Source organism: Peromyscus californicus, unplaced genomic scaffold (assembly GCF_007827085.1).
Source record: "Peromyscus californicus insignis strain IS unplaced genomic scaffold, ASM782708v3 Scaffold_8__1_contigs__length_139910024, whole genome shotgun sequence".
Classification (NCBI taxonomy): Eukaryota; Metazoa; Chordata; class Mammalia; order Rodentia; family Cricetidae; genus Peromyscus; species Peromyscus californicus.
In genome coordinates, this window is record NW_026294606.1 from 8861806 (window position 1) to 8874477 (window position 12672).

The window sequence follows — 12672 nt, forward strand, 5'->3', positions numbered from 1 at the left end:
CGCCAAAGCTACACAGAGAAACAAACAAACAAAAAACCCAAAAACCCACCGTGACCATGACTTGACTTCTGACCCTTGGGGCAGAGGTGTTACCTCATGCAGATGAGGAGTCTCCCACTCGCAGCGACTCCTGGCCTAGGCAGCCCCGGGAAACCCTCTTGCAAGGCTTTTGGCCACCAGAGGGCGCAGCATCCCCCCCCCCCCAGGGTGCGGGGAAGAACGCCTTGCTGTTGGCGTGGCTCAACGAGTTCGTCCTTTCACCACACGAGTTGAGTCTTCTGCGCATGCTTCAAGTCCTCCGTTACCCACAAAGCTTTGCCAGACACTGTCAATAAGCTCTGGTGCCCGCCCACAAAAGCGCTGAAGAAAGTTTGTCCCAATACGCGATCCGGCGCTCCCGCGTTGCTAGGCGACGACTACAGTTTTTCCCCGTCTGATTGGAGCTCAGATGAGGCGTGGGGTTTTTTTGCCCTGGCATTGCGCATGTGCGCGACCAAAGATGGAGGAGTCGGAACCCGAGCGAAAGGTGGGAGTGAGGCTGGGTCCACGCGAGGGGGAGCGCGAAGGGGGAGGGCCCGCGGGCTGACTTGGGTCTCTGCAGCGGGCTCGCGCGGACGAGGCGGCCGCGGGAGGGAGCCGCTCCGAGGACGAGGATGAAGACGACGAGGACTACGTACCCTATGTGCCGTTGCGGCAGCGCCGGCAGCTACTGGTGAGGGGCGGCATTCCAGGAGGCAACGGGGGCGTGTCCCCGGCCGTCAGCGGGAGGGGGCGATCTGGGGAGCCGGAGTAGTACCTTGGGGCGTGGTTCTGAGGCAGATGAGGGACTGGTGACCTAGCTGAGCTCCGGACAGACGTGCGCTTCAGTGCACACGACCCCCTCCCCGGAAAAAGCCAGGGTCCTGGCGCCGACCATCCCGGTGCTATGCCCCCCACCTACCGAGTCTTGGGCTTGACTCTGAGGAACACTGGTGGGACCTCAGCTCCAGAAGCTGCTGCAGCGAAGACGCAAGGGAGCTGCGGAGGAAGAGCAGCAGGACAGTGGCAGTGAGCCCCGAGGAGATGAGGACGACATCCCACTGGGCCCTCAGTCCAATGTCAGCCTCCTGGATCAGCACCAGCACCTCAAAGAGAAGGCTGAAGGTGGGCCGAGCAGGAAGGAGAGAGGCTGAGCCTGGGGCGCAGTGCTCCTCTCTCTCTGACATCTTTGGCTTCTTTTGTCAGCGCGCAAGGAGTCGGCCAAGGAAAAGCAACTGAAGGAAGAAGAAAAGATTCTGGAGAGTGTGGCTGAAGGCCGAGGTATGATTATATCTGGTGCAAAGAGGATGTGGACTGAGCCACCTCCTCCCAACCTCAAGGAGATCGTGTCCCAAGGGGTCTGGCTTTTGGGAAGCAGGAGCCCCATTGAGCTATGTCTGTCTCCTCAGCCTTGATGTCCGTGAAGGAAATGGCCAAAGGCATCACGTATGATGATCCAATCAAAACCAGGTATGTCTTGCCAGTCGGCGTATGTGGCTGAAGACTGGCAGTGACACCCTGATGCCCAGCCATGCTAAGAGCCTGTGCTGACCTCTCCTGTACGCTGCCTGCCCATAGTTGGACACCCCCACGTTATGTCCTGAGCATGTCTGAAGAGCGTCATGACCGAGTTCGAAAGAAGTACCACATCCTGGTAGAAGGAGATGGTATCCCACCACCCATCAAGAGTTTCAAGGAAATGAAGTTTCCTGCCGGTACGCATGTGAGGAGAGGGGAGATGCCATGCTTTTATAATCATGCCTCTGTGAGATTGTGTCCCAGCCCCAGCTGAGCTCAGCAGTGGGCATGGAAGGTTTGAGATGGGATTTCCCTCTGTTGTTGGTGGTGGTGGTGGTTAGTTTTGGGGGGGAAGTTCTTTTGAGACAGGATCTCACTCTGCAGCCCAGGCTGACCTCAGATTCAAAGCAGTCCTACTTTATCCCTACTGAATGCTAGTGCTAACATTGTAGGCATGACCTCCCATGCCCTGTGTGGAGGTGAGAAGGTGGGTAGGTGTGAAACCAGGTGTCATTATGGAGTCGTAGTTGTCCCAGAACTTGATAAGGGCAGGCTTTCCTCAGACTCAGAGATTTACCTAGCTGTGCCTCCTAGCTTCAGGGTTACAGGTGTGTATACCAGTCCTGGCTAGAGAAAGGGTTTGATGTCTTCAAGCCTGTTTCATGACTTGCAACTTACAGGGAAGAGCTAATTTTACAGGATCCAGGACTCTAATAAAACACCCATTATTTTTTACAGCCATCCTTCGAGGCCTAAAAAAAAAGGGCATCCTCCACCCAACACCTATTCAGATCCAGGGCATCCCTACCATGTGAGTATGGGCTGTGGGCATGGGGTCCTTGAGGGAAGGGAAGAGCAGAGAAGCAGTGCCCATTGGTCCAACTGTCTTCTGCTGGGCCCAGTCCTGAAGCTCTTGTCTCCCAACAGTCTATCCGGTCGGGACATGATTGGCATTGCCTTCACGGGGTCAGGCAAGACACTGGTGTTCACACTGCCCGTCATCATGTTCTGCCTGGAACAAGAGAAGCGGTTGCCTTTCTCCAAGCGTGAAGGGCCTTATGGACTCATCATCTGCCCCTCAGTAAGATAGGCTAGCCTGGGGGTCAGGATAAGGACTGGGGCTAACTTCTGGTACCAGCCTTGTCTCTGTGCCTGTAGCGAGAGCTGGCCCGGCAGACCCATGGCATCCTGGAGTATTACTGCCGTCTGCTGCAGGAGGACAGCTCACCCCTACTGCGCTGTGCTCTCTGCATTGGGGGAATGTCAGTGAAAGAACAGATGGAGACCATCCGACAGTATGTACAAACACCCCGTCCCACAGGCATTCCCAAAGTTCCCCGAGAAGCAAAAGAACCCTTAGTTTACCCTCTGCATAATCCTCAGAGAGCTCTGTGAATCCAGCCTTTGAGGGAAGACAGGTTGGGGTGGGATGGAAGGATGTGGCTGGGTATTGTGGGAATGTGGTAGATGGGATGTCCCATTCTCTGGGATGTAAGAAGTCAAGACTTTGCAGGGAAGGGGCCATTTGAGTTTTGCAGCGGGGCAGTTCAGGCAGAAAGCTCACAGATGGAAACCTAGGGTGTCCAGAAAAATCAGAGCTATTCACTTTGATTAACCAGGAGACTAAGGTACTGATCTGGGGCCAGACCCCAACAGCACCTCTGTGGTAGTAGTGCAGTCCCCAGCCAACCTCTCTGGACCAGTGCAATCCTCAGCATTCTGGACCAGGCCCTGAGATCATAGTCATACTAGAACCCATCCCTGTGTCTGAGGTGTCCACAGGCTCGGAAGATACAGGCACAGGGAAGATAAAGTCACCTTATCAGGAAAGGGAGCCCAGCAAGGCCAACAAAGGGATACAGGAACCAGGGCTCTCTTGAGAGGCTCAGGACAGCCCTCTTGAGGAAGGTGTGTCAGGATAAGTGCAGGCCAGAAAGGTGCAGTCCCTCCCAGACAAGCAGCATGTGCTGTATACAGGGTAGCACGGGGAAGTGCTGAGAGGCAGGGAAGGAAATGGCAAAAGCAGAAGGCGAGGGCTAGCCTCTTGGAGGTGATAGGGAGAGCCAGGTAGCCCAGACCTCAGGATTTCTCTTTGTTCTCAGTGGTGTGCACATGATGGTGGCCACACCTGGACGCCTCATGGATCTGCTGCAGAAGAAAATGGTCAGTTTGGACATCTGTCGTTACCTGGCCCTGGATGAGGCTGACCGCATGATCGACATGGGCTTTGAGGGTGACATCCGTACCATCTTCTCCTACTTCAAGGTGCCGACCCTGCCTCCCTCAGGCACTCCTGCACAGATGTGTACATACTCGCATACTCCATCTTGACCTGCAGAGGGTCTCTGCACTGTCGTGTCCTCTGCTTTTCAGGGTCTGTGTCTCAGCTACTCAACATCCTCAGACCCCATCCCCCTTTACCCTCCATCTAGCCCTGCATGCCCTTAGCTCAGTGGTTCTCAACCTTCCTAATTCTGCAACCCCTTAATACAGTTCCTCGTGTTGTGGTGACCCCCAACCAAAAAGTTATTTTTGTTGCTACTTCATAACTCTAAGTTTGCTACTGTTACAAATTTATAATGTAAATATCTGATATGTAGGGATCACGGCCCACAGGTTGAGAACCACCTGCCTTAGCCCCAGTCCTCACCCTTTCTCAGGGCCAGCGACAGACTCTGCTCTTCAGTGCCACCATGCCGAAGAAGATTCAGAACTTTGCTAAGAGTGCCCTGGTAAAGCCTGTCACCATCAATGTGGGACGTGCTGGAGCAGCCAGCCTGGATGTCATCCAGGTAGGCGGGTACTCCTAATGGGCAGTCTTACCAGTACAGGCTGAAGCTAGCCATGCTCCCCTGATGCTAACTGAAGAGTCCACCTTGTGACCTTTAGCCAAGGCCATTCTCAGGCTGCCCAGCCCTCAGTGGCAAGAGGCTACCAGGTCAGCTGCCCCACACTGGGAGCCCAGCTGCAGCGTCAGGGCTGTGACTGGTCAGCCTAACCTTGAGATCACCTGACTTGACCCCTGTGTTGGCAGGAGGTGGAATATGTGAAGGAGGAAGCCAAAATGGTGTACCTGCTCGAGTGCTTGCAGAAGACGCCCCCACCTGTGAGTGCAGCTGGACTAGCTGGTCCCGGGGTTCTCGGGATGAGGTGATGGTATGATGCCCTCTAACTAGAGGTGACCTTTTTGGGCAGGTGCTCATCTTTGCTGAGAAGAAAGCAGATGTGGATGCCATTCATGAATACCTCTTGCTCAAGGGGGTCGAGGCTGTGGCCATTCATGGGGGCAAAGGTCAGGATAGTTACTGCATTGGCATAGACCTGCTGCTGTGACAGCTCCCTGCCTTCCCATTGCCTGGCCAGCCTGTGCTACTCCCAACACTCCTACTATAGTTCTGACACATACGTCATCCACCCTAGACCAGGAAGAGCGAACCAAGGCCATTGAGGCATTCCGGGAAGGCAAAAAGGATGTCTTAGTGGCCACAGATGTGGCCTCCAAAGGCCTGGACTTCCCTGCCATCCAGCACGTCATCAATTATGACATGCCTGAAGAAATCGAGAACTATGGTAGGAAGCTTGTGATGTTGATGGGCTGGACAGGAGGGGACCAGGTGTCCAGGTAGTGGGCTAGAAGCGGTTCCTTTCATTGCAGTGCACCGCATTGGCCGCACTGGGCGTTCAGGAAACACGGGCATTGCTACCACCTTCATCAACAAGGCCTGTGGTGAGTCTTTCACCGTAGCTACCTTGGCTCTACCCTGGGTCCCCCACATGTCGCTATCCAGGTTCTAGCTCCAGGAGAGAGCCTGACGGTGCCCCGTTATCCCTCTGCCTTAGATGAGTCAGTGCTCATGGACCTCAAAGCCTTGTTGCTGGAGGCCAAGCAGAAGGTCCCGCCTGTCCTACAAGTGCTGCACTGTGGGGACGAGTCCATGCTGGACATCGGAGGTAAGTGTTGAGCAGGAGCCCCGCTCTCCAGTGTACAGCTGCGTGGCTTGGGGCTGGTAAGACAGGTAGACTGGAATACCAGGAAACCAGCCCAGGCTGGTCGGGCCAGCCTGGGGTCAAGATCTAGGGCCTGAACCTTGGTCCTATGACCTTGCTGACCCTTCTCTCCACTCCCAGGAGAACGTGGCTGTGCCTTCTGTGGAGGCCTTGGCCATCGGATCACTGACTGCCCCAAACTCGAAGCTATGCAGACCAAGCAGGTCAGCAATATTGGCCGCAAGGACTACCTGGCCCACAGCTCCATGGACTTCTGAGCCATGTCTTCCCTCTTCTCCTCAAGAGGCAGCATCAGTCGCAAGACTCCAGCCATGCATACACCAGCCCTCAAGACAAGAAGCCAGCCCCGTTGGCCCAGCTGGCCTGGGCCATCCCAGTGCCCCCCAGAATTACTATTTTTGTTCTCCTTCCCCAGCTGCCATTAAAGCACAATCCCCTCTATCTCAGACCAGTTCTTCCGCTTTCTCACCCACCTGTCCCCTGGTTCCTGGACAAGCCTCACCCTCTGCTCCAGTACCACCCTGAGGCAAGACATCAACGTCTCCCAGAGTTGCCAACCTGCAAAAAAGGGACTGACTGACTGACCAGTGTGCCCATCTGGGGGCTCAGGGCATCTGGTCAGGAACGCCCCAATAGCTCAGAGGAGCCACAGTTGGGGTCACGGGGAAATGGCTGGGTCCCTGGTCTCCCTGCCGTCTGACCCTGCTGCTCGTCTCCCTCTTCCCGTGATTGCGCCAGGGCTCTGAAGCCTCTTTGGCTACCCCTCCCTGCCTGTGCAGGCGCCCAGTCAGAAATCCTTGGCTCCATCTGCTGAGGAAGTGGTACATGCCACAGAACTGCCATTCCGGCCACAGACACCCTCTACCTCTGCCTTGCCCCTCCCCACTCTCTTGTGGGCTGTAAGGAGAGAAATGAGCCAGGCAGATGCTGCCCTGACTGGGAGCCACAGGTAAGAGTCTTACATGCAGATGCCTGTTGTAGCCTAGCCCACCAACCAGAACTTGACCCTGCAGCAAGAGGGGGCAAAGAAGTACACAGCAGTCACCAGGCATCTCGGCTTCTCTGCGCCAGGACATTGTAAGACATATGCTGATTCAGCAGACAGTTGCTCAACCCATGTTTGTCACTTAGTGTGTGGCCTTTAGCAAGTTACTTAACGTATCTGAGCCTTAATTTCCTCATTGTTGAAATGTCAGTGAGAATGCAAAGTATAGGATCAGGCTGTGTAAGCTTGGAGCCGCCTGGACTAGAGTGGGCAAGGGGCCAGGAGCCAAAAGGCCCCTTGAAAGTATTTCCATGTCTATGGTGTGACCCCTAGAGAGCATTTCTCAGTTACAGCATTCTTTCCCAACGTGACATTACATGAGTGACAAGATACTTCCCATAATTCATACTCATGCACAGCCCCAATAGAGGGCTCCAGCAAGGCAGGTGGGGTGGGGGGAAGACACCGGGCAGGAAGCAAAGCTTTAAGGAGCATGTGACCTCCCTGGGGAGCACACTGGGGGCCTGCCACCCACACTCAATGTGACAAGCAGTAAACCTGGCTGGAGCCCTCGTGGACTGCTGCCTGATGGACGTGCTGTGGGGCTGCTTCAGTCTCTAACCTTGAAGAGTGGTCAGGAAAGGCCTCCAGGAAGAAGCAGCCACCTGTGGCAGGAAGAGCAGTGGTAAGGGTACCCAGAAGGGACTGATCTGAAGAAACACAACTCAGGAGGTAAAGGCAAGAACACACAGGGTGGGATGGCCCAGACTAGACTGAAAGGGAATAATGGGGTTGGTGGACAGTCAGGATGGGCCCAGGTCGGGTAAGGATAGAGAGGAGAACGTGAACTTTAGAAATACTTCTGGTTGGGCTGGGAGTGTAGCTCAGTGGCAGAGCAATTGCCTTAGCATACCCAAGGCCCTGGATTGATCCAGTACTTTGCTAGAGAGGCGTGTAGGCCTCAGAATGGCAGCCAGGAGTTTAGCAATCTGGAGAGAGGAGGGGAGGGTCCAAGGATAGGGCCCGGGCTGTACAGTTCTCATCCTCGGGGTGCACAGCCGCCTGGGGATGGGGGAGGGTTCAGAGCTCGTGACTCAGGGCATCCATCCTGTGGTCAGACACTCACGACCAGCTGATCCAGGTGCATGCGCAAGAGGCAGTGGCCCCCCAGTGGCCTCAAGCTCCCAGTAGGCAGGTGTGGTCCTGGAACAGCCAGAACCCTAAGGGAGAGATTGGTCCTGACTACTGTCCCTTCAGTGAAGACCAGGCTCCCCTCCCCCTGGCCCTGCAGCTGTCTCTGGACAGAGGGAGGGGGAAGTGGCCAGAAGGGGAAGTGAGAGGAGTTCCTGTCCAGCCTGTCACCAGTCTCCTCAACAGTCGTGGCCATGGAGTCTCTGGAGACCCCTGTCAAGGACGGCATCCTATACCAGCAGCACGTGAAGTTTGGCAAGGTGGGGACCTCAGGCTGCCAGCCATGGGCAGAGAGAGAAACCTCTGCTCAGCTAGATAGCCTGTCTAGACCTAAGAGAACTGGGAAAGGAGTCTGGGTGGGCTGAAACCTGGGGATTTGGGAGTGGAGGTTCTTGACCTGAGATTAGAGCTGAAGCATCCCTTAAGACTGCCCCATAGAGCGGTAGAGATGCCAAGACCATGGAAGGGTCTCAAGAATCTTTTTTTTTTTTTTTTTGGTTTTTCGAGACAGGGTTTCTCTGTGTAGCTTTGCGCCTTTCCTGGAACTCACTTGGTAGTCCAGGCTGGCCTCGAACTCACAGAGATCCGCCTGGCTCTGCCTCCCGAGTGCTGGGATTAAAGGCGTGCGCCACCACCGCCCGGCGGGTCTCAAGAATCTTAAGGGTCTTTGTGATGGCTCCAAAGCTCCTGGAGAAGGTCAAGGCCTGAGTGGCAGGAGCCTTCCAAGGATGGAGCGGCAGCCTGCAGGCAAAGACTGGGTCTCCATTCAGATGCTGGGGAGGAAAGGGGCTGGAGTCCATTTTACTTCTTGAGCATCAGACTGTACACCCACAGTTCAGCTGCAGCTGCTCCCTGAGTAGAAAAACTGTTTCCTTTGCTAGATATCATTTGCATGTTTCCTTCCTTACCAGCATGAAGCTGAGGCCTCCTTCCCACCCCACCCAGCCCTGGCCTAAGTGCCCTTTTTGGTTGGGAGATGGCAGTAGATAGCATAACAGCCGTGTCAGTCGGCCTGCTCCAACCACTAGATTTACAGACAATCCAGAAGAAATCCCAGGCTCATATTCTCATGGCCTTGAGAGAGAAGCATACTATTGCTATGGAGGTCATTCAGAAAAGGGCAGGGTGGGATTTGAACTCAGAGCTGACCAACCCTAAATACAGACTTCTTCCTGCTTACCTTTTCCCGAGTAAGGCCTCCTCCTTCCACAGTCTTAGGCAGGCAGAAGCCAGGCGGCCAGTTGCTCAGCAGCTTGTAGAGAGCCAAGTGGCAGGGGGAGCCTTCTTCCCAAGGGTCTTCTTCTTTACAGAAATACTGGCGCAAAGTGTGGGCTCTGCTGTATGCAGGAGGCCCATCAGGCGTAGCTAGGCTGGAAAGCTGGGATGTTCGTGATGGTGGCCTGGGGCCAGCAAGCGACAGAGCCACAGGACCTGGCCGGCGAGGCGAACGTCGGGTCATACGCTTGGCTGACTGTGTGTCTGTTCTGCCTGCGGACTGTGAGAGTTGTCCCAGGGACACTGGTGCCTTTCTGATTACCACCACTGACCGAAGCCACCTGCTGGCCGCCCAGCACCGCCAATCATGGATGGGCCCCATCTGCCAGCTGGCCTTCCCGGTGAGTGTAAAGTGAACTGGCCTGGGGGGACCACCTCAACCCTCTTCCTCATGTCCTTGCTTAGTTAGACCCTGCCACTTGGTAAGCATGCCAAAACCTGGCAAATCGGGGCAACAGCTCAGAACCCACAGCATGAATTCCAGATCCCCATGCATGCTAGAAAATCAAACAGTAGATCAGTAGATCTCTCTAAGGAGACAGTGGGCCTGAGCCCTGAAATGACAAGTGAGGACTCATCAGGCATAGGTTTGAGAAAGGTGTCTAAGACACACTGACAAATACTGATAACACTGGTATCACGGGCAAAGGTCCTGGGGCAGGGAAGCACGGTGGTTTAAAGAGCAGAAAGTGGGCCAGCCAGCCACCGAGGCATACGAGTCAGTACATTTGGGAAGTTCAGTGAGAGCCTATTGAAACCACCTTGGGCCATGTGTGGGTTGGAGGTTTTAGACTGATCAGAAAGGATGGCCCTGGAGTAGTAGTAAAGCCAGAGGATAATGGTTATGAAGATGCAGAGTTCATGATAGAAAAACAAACAAGCCTGGTAGATCCTCACAAAGTTAATCATGGAGCAGCTGGTGAGATGGCTCAGTGGTTAGAGCACTGGTTCTTCTTGCAGAGGACCCAGGTTCAATTCCCACTTGGCAGCTCACAATTGTAAGTCCCAGGGGATCAGACACCCTCTTCTGGCCTCCCTGAGAACTATACACATGTAGTACACAAACACGTATAGGCAAAACCCCCATACACATAGCAATAGGTAATAAACATTTTTTAAAACCAATCATGGAGTTACAATATGGCTGTAATTCTCCTGATTCATGTATAACCAAGAGAATGAAAAGACCAATTCTCATGGCAGCCACCATTGCCAAGAGATGAAACAACATAGGACCATCCCCTGATGAAGACGTAAGTAAAACCTTAAGTTGGACAGAGTGGCCCAGGCCTGTAACCCCAGCATTTGGAAGGTGGAGGAAGAAGGTTCAGCAATTCAAGGTCATCCTTAGCTACATGGCCAGCTCCAGGCCAGCCTGGGCTACTTGAGACCCTGTCTCAAAAACAAGCAATAAAAAAACAAGGAGCCTTGAAGAAATACAATGTGAAAGAAGCTAAACACAAAAGGTAGCACATGTGGGCTTTTAAATTCATGTGATCTATCCAGAACAAACAAATCCATACAGACAGAATGCAGGTGCATGGTTGCCGGGGCCGTGGGAGGGGAGTGGGCAGCGACGGCTGATGGGTGCTGGACTGCCATTTGTGGTGATGACAAGTTCTGGAATTAGGTGCTGCTATGACTACACAACCTTGTGAATATACTAAAAACCACTGAATTGGGTACCTTAAAATAGTAAAGTTGGGGACTGGAGAGATGGTTCAGCAGTTAAGAGCACTGGCTGTTCTTCCAGAGGACCTGAGTTCAATTCCCAGCACCCACGTGGCAGCTCACAACTGTCTGTAACTCCAGTTCCAGGGGATCTGACACCCTCACACAGGCAAAACACCAATGCATATAAAATAAAAATAAATAAACCACTTAAAAAAAACAGTAAAGTTGATTTGTACCACTTGTTTTTAAATTAAGAAATGTACAGGTTGAAAGGAAGTAGGGTTTGGCTTTGGCCGTGCTCACGGGTCAAGGTAGTTATGGTGGGCAATCAGAAATGGAAAGAACCTCGGGACTGGCTGTGGGATCACTGCTCCACGCTGTCAGAGCCCTGTGGAAGCCAGCCCAGCCCCGGGCCGCACACATGGGCTTCAGAAGCACCCCTTGGTGCTTTGGTGCTCTAGGAATAGCCAGCACTCCAGAGATGGCTTTGCTCCAAGACCAGCACTCGGGGAACCCAGTGGGGCTCGCCGCCCCTGCAGAGTGGGGGGCAGAGTGGGACCGGTGCATGGAAGCTATTGCCCGCTGACCCCATAGGAGGAGTGGGGAGAAGGAACCGGGCAGGCTCTAACTGCTGACTAAAATCTATTCCTCAGGGCACCGGAGAATGTTCCGGATCAGGACAGGCTGAGACTCCAAAAAGGGGCTTTGTTCCCATGGAGGAAAACTCTATCTACTCCTCCTGGCAGGAAGGTGACTCAGGGGACACCCTCGGGCGGCCTCCCACCCACCCCAGCAGTGGTCTCTGAGAACTGATGCAATGTCCTTGCTTCATGAGTACAGTGAGTGAGTTCCCAGTGGTGGTGCAGCGGACAGAGGCCACCACCCGCTGCCAGCTGAAAGGACCCTACCTCCTGGTGCTGGGCCGAGATGACATTCAGCTTCGGGAGACTTCCAGCCCCCAAGCCTGCTACAGCTGGCCCTACCGTTTCCTGCGCAAGTTCGGCTCTGACAAGGTGAGGTGCTGACCCACGGGACGGGTCCCTGTCGGGAAAGGTGGTAGGTGGTCAGTGTCCTGGCTCCTCAGCCACTGACCCCTGCCTGTGTCACTTGCGTGCAGGGCGTGTTCTCTTTTGAGGCTGGCCGCCGTTGTGACTCGGGTGAGGGCCTTTTTGCCTTCAGTAGTCCCCGTGCCCCAGACATATGTGGAGCTGTGGCTGCTGCCATTGCCCGCCAGCGGGAACGGCTTCCAGAGCTGGCCACGTCCCCACCCTGCCCATTGCCTCGGGCCCTCTCCCTGCCCTCCCTAGAGCCCCCTGGAGAGCTTCGGGAGGTGGCCCCAGGATTTGAGCTGGCCGCTTCCAGAAAGCTGCCTATGACTGACCCTGGGCCCCAAAGCCTGCCGCTGCTGCTCAGTCCCACACAAGAAGGAACAGTATCCAGTCTCTATGCGTCCGTGTGCAAGCAGACCAGCAGGCCCACGGCCACTGTGGAGCACCTCTATGAGAACCTGTGCGTGCTGGAGGCCAGTCCTGGGCTGTCCAATGGGGGTCCTGAGTCCCAAGAGGGCCCTCCTGGTGGCCACAGCCCCCTGGCCAGCCCCATCTATCACAGCAGCGATGACCTGAGTTGGCCTGGCTCGGCCCAGGACAGCAACCTGGAAGCCCAGTACCGGAGGCTGCTAGAGCTGGAGCTAGATGAGGCTGGAGGAACTGTCCGCTCTGGTGCACAGACAGGCATTAAGGCCAAGCTGGTGACCCTGCTGACTCGGGAACGGAAGAAGGGCCCTGCTCCCTGTGACCGGCCCTGAAGGCCTGTGCAGTGGCAGCAGGACAGAGGTGATCTCTCGGGAACTGGAGGGAGCAACTTCAGACATATCCCCTGTCTACTGTGACCTACAGGGACAAGCCAGGTAGCCTGGGGAGAAGCCGCACGCTGCCCTACCCCCTCCCAGCGGACAGTGTACAGATTGACCAATAATAAAGCTTGCCTACCAGCCCCCTTTG

The 12672-nt window shown here is 54.9% G+C and overlaps 2 protein-coding genes across 2 annotated transcripts; both read left to right on the top strand.

The window, feature by feature from the left end:
• Window positions 1-393: 393 nt before the first annotated feature.
• On the top strand, window positions 394-5985 carry Ddx41 (DEAD-box helicase 41). The gene is made up of 17 exons (XM_052728631.1): window positions 394-526; window positions 602-712; window positions 984-1143; window positions 1225-1299; window positions 1428-1488; window positions 1597-1733; window positions 2275-2347; window positions 2464-2617; window positions 2695-2831; window positions 3639-3801; window positions 4197-4328; window positions 4571-4642; window positions 4732-4828; window positions 4957-5106; window positions 5192-5263; window positions 5377-5487; window positions 5665-5985. The coding sequence occupies exons 1-17, from the start codon at window positions 449-451 to the stop codon at window positions 5799-5801; spliced, it is 1920 nt and encodes a 639-aa protein (XP_052584591.1). The 5' UTR covers window positions 394-448; the 3' UTR covers window positions 5802-5985.
• Window positions 5986-6099: 114 nt separating this feature from the next.
• Window positions 6100-12672, top strand: Dok3 (docking protein 3). The gene is made up of 6 exons (XM_052728632.1): window positions 6100-6493; window positions 7907-7980; window positions 9031-9336; window positions 11323-11419; window positions 11510-11682; window positions 11787-12672. The coding sequence occupies exons 2-6, from the start codon at window positions 7915-7917 to the stop codon at window positions 12474-12476; spliced, it is 1332 nt and encodes a 443-aa protein (XP_052584592.1). The 5' UTR covers window positions 6100-6493; window positions 7907-7914; the 3' UTR covers window positions 12477-12672.